Below are 2,145 nucleotides of genomic sequence, written 5' to 3' on the forward strand. Positions count from 1 at the left end.
TAAATAAAAAGAAAGGAAATTCTGATACATGCTACAGCATGGATGAACCCTGAGGACATTATGCTAAGTGATAGCAGTCACAAAAGGACAAACACTATATGATTCCACTTATGTGAGGTAGGCAGAGGAGTCAAAGTTATAGAGACAGAAAATAGAATGGTGGTTGCCGTGAGGGGTGGGGGAATGGGAAATTATTGTTCAATAGGGCTGGAATTTCATTTTGTAAGATTAAAACTTCAGGAGTTGGATGGGTGGTGATGATGGTTACACAACAATGTGAATGTACTTGCATACTTAGAAATGGTTAAGATGGTAAATTTTATGCTATGGGTATTTTACCACTGTTTAAAAAATTAATTTCACCTGTTTCTTTTTCATTTTATGATAAGGCTACTAGAAAATTTAAATTACCTGCGTGGCTCACACCCACAAGTGTATTTCTCTGGGACTATGCCGGTGTAGGACATGTCTTCAACATGTTAAGTCAGTGGAGTCCTCTGAAAGCTGATGAGGTTAACAGGTGGAAGAAGATCCATGAAAGAAGGACGCAAGGATAAAAATAATTGGCACCATTCAGGGCAGGATGTGAAATTTGGCAGGTGTGTAGTCAGTAGAGAGAAGGCCTCGTGTGGGTGCAATTAGTCAGCGGTTTGCAAAGCCTTCCTTTGGGGGATTCCATGCTCAAAGAATTGTGAGGACTCATCTTCCAAGGTCCCCTGCACATGGGGCATAATTATTCGGAATATTCCATACAGTAAACAATACCTTTGTCACATTTGGGTATATCCATTAGTTTCTTAGAGTTCGGTTAGTTGGACTCGGTCCCTGAGCCCATTACTGAGGGTGTCTGCCCTTCTGGAAACCAGACCCTGTCCCCAGGGATCAATGCAGACTCTAACTGGAAGTCACTGATCCCTGAGGGAGGACTGTGCCTCAGTTGCTGTAGAACACGTGAAAACTTTATGGCACAGGATGGATCCCCAGAATTAATCCAGACAAGTTCTCCAATGCAGGCCATGCGGCTGCTCTCTGACACAGCCCTCCTCCACCTCTGGGGAAGCAGAAACTGTCCCAAGTTCAGGCCATTCCAAACTTCCTGGAACCAATGGTTGGATGGTTTGAGGAGCATTGCATCCTGACTCCCTACCTGAGCCCTGACTCCTCCATCCAGCTCACCCAGCCTGTTAACCCCTGATATGCTCCCCCGCCCCCCCTGAGGTCATGGCTTTATCTCCCCTATGAGTGGGATGGGGTTAGGGTGAGGAGTCACTCACTCGAGGGTGCCAGCCCCCTGGCAGAGGTGCAAGGGGTGTTTCCCATCCTGGTCAGGGATGTCAGGGTCGGCTCCTGCCACCAGCAGCGCATGGACACAGGCAGTGTGGCCTGCGGCACAGGCCTCATGCAGGGCAGTGCGGCCCCCGGGGGCACTGTCTGGCTTTGCCCGCCGCCTCAGCAGCAGCTGCACCACATCCGCGTGGCCCCGGCTGGCTGCCACGTGCAGTGGGGTGGTCAGCTCCTCTTCGTAAGTCAGAGACCAGAGTCCTGGGGAGAGAGGAGACACCGGCCTCAGATCGTGGAGGGAAGCAAAGAGCTGCCAGGTAACAAGGGAGGTGGGCAGAGGGAGCCCAGAGCTCCATTCCCAGCCTCCCTTCTCCTGCTCAGACCCCCCAGTGCCCCTGGCCATACTCAGAGCACGAATGTTGAAGCGGTAATCCCTCCATCGCTCTGGGTCGCTGGTATCAAAGATGGAGTCTGGTGCCAGGCCAGCGCTGGAGTCGGCGAGGATGCAGGAGACGGAGCCCACGTCCCCGGCCAGCAATGCCTGCCAGAAGGCCAGGGCAGGTCCTGAGGCCGTGCGGGTGACGATGGGTCCTGGGCCAGACTCTGGGTGTTCTGCAGACCCACTGCTGGGCTTCTCCACCAGCCTGGCACAGAGGGCACGTCTGTCACCCGGAGGCTCTTCCCACCCCCTGCACTCACCTGGGGACCAGCTCATTAGGGCAGAGAGTGAGCATATGAGGAGGGGGTTCTAGGGGAGGAGAGGTTGGGGCCAAAGGCAGAGAGAGAAAAGGAAGAGAAACACAGACAGATGGAAGGAGAGGGTCTCTGTCCCTGAGCTGAGCCCGAGCTGAGCCTGACCCGGCC

The 2,145-nt window shown here is 53.1% G+C and overlaps 1 protein-coding gene across 2 annotated transcripts in view; it reads right to left on the bottom strand.

Moving 5' to 3' along the window:
• ASB10 (ankyrin repeat and SOCS box containing 10) overlaps window positions 1-2,145 on the bottom strand; it is an 8,997-nt gene that overhangs the window by 6,287 nt on the left and 565 nt on the right. Inside the window, exons 1-2 of one of the 2 annotated variants that reach the window (XM_015566245.1) lie at window positions 1,687-2,096; window positions 1,275-1,542 (exon numbers count right to left, since the gene is read on the bottom strand). In XM_015566245.1, the coding sequence (XP_015421731.1) occupies window positions 1,275-1,542; window positions 1,687-1,996 (578 nt within the window). In that variant the 5' untranslated portion in view covers window positions 1,997-2,096. Of the gene's footprint in view, window positions 1-1,274; window positions 1,543-1,686; window positions 2,097-2,145 lie in introns of those variants that run through there. The other variant, XM_006767274.2, reaches the window with a different exon arrangement.

The sequence above is a fragment of the Myotis davidii genome, unplaced genomic scaffold (assembly GCF_000327345.1).
Source record: "Myotis davidii unplaced genomic scaffold, ASM32734v1 scaffold762, whole genome shotgun sequence".
Taxonomy (NCBI): Eukaryota; Metazoa; Chordata; class Mammalia; order Chiroptera; family Vespertilionidae; genus Myotis; species Myotis davidii.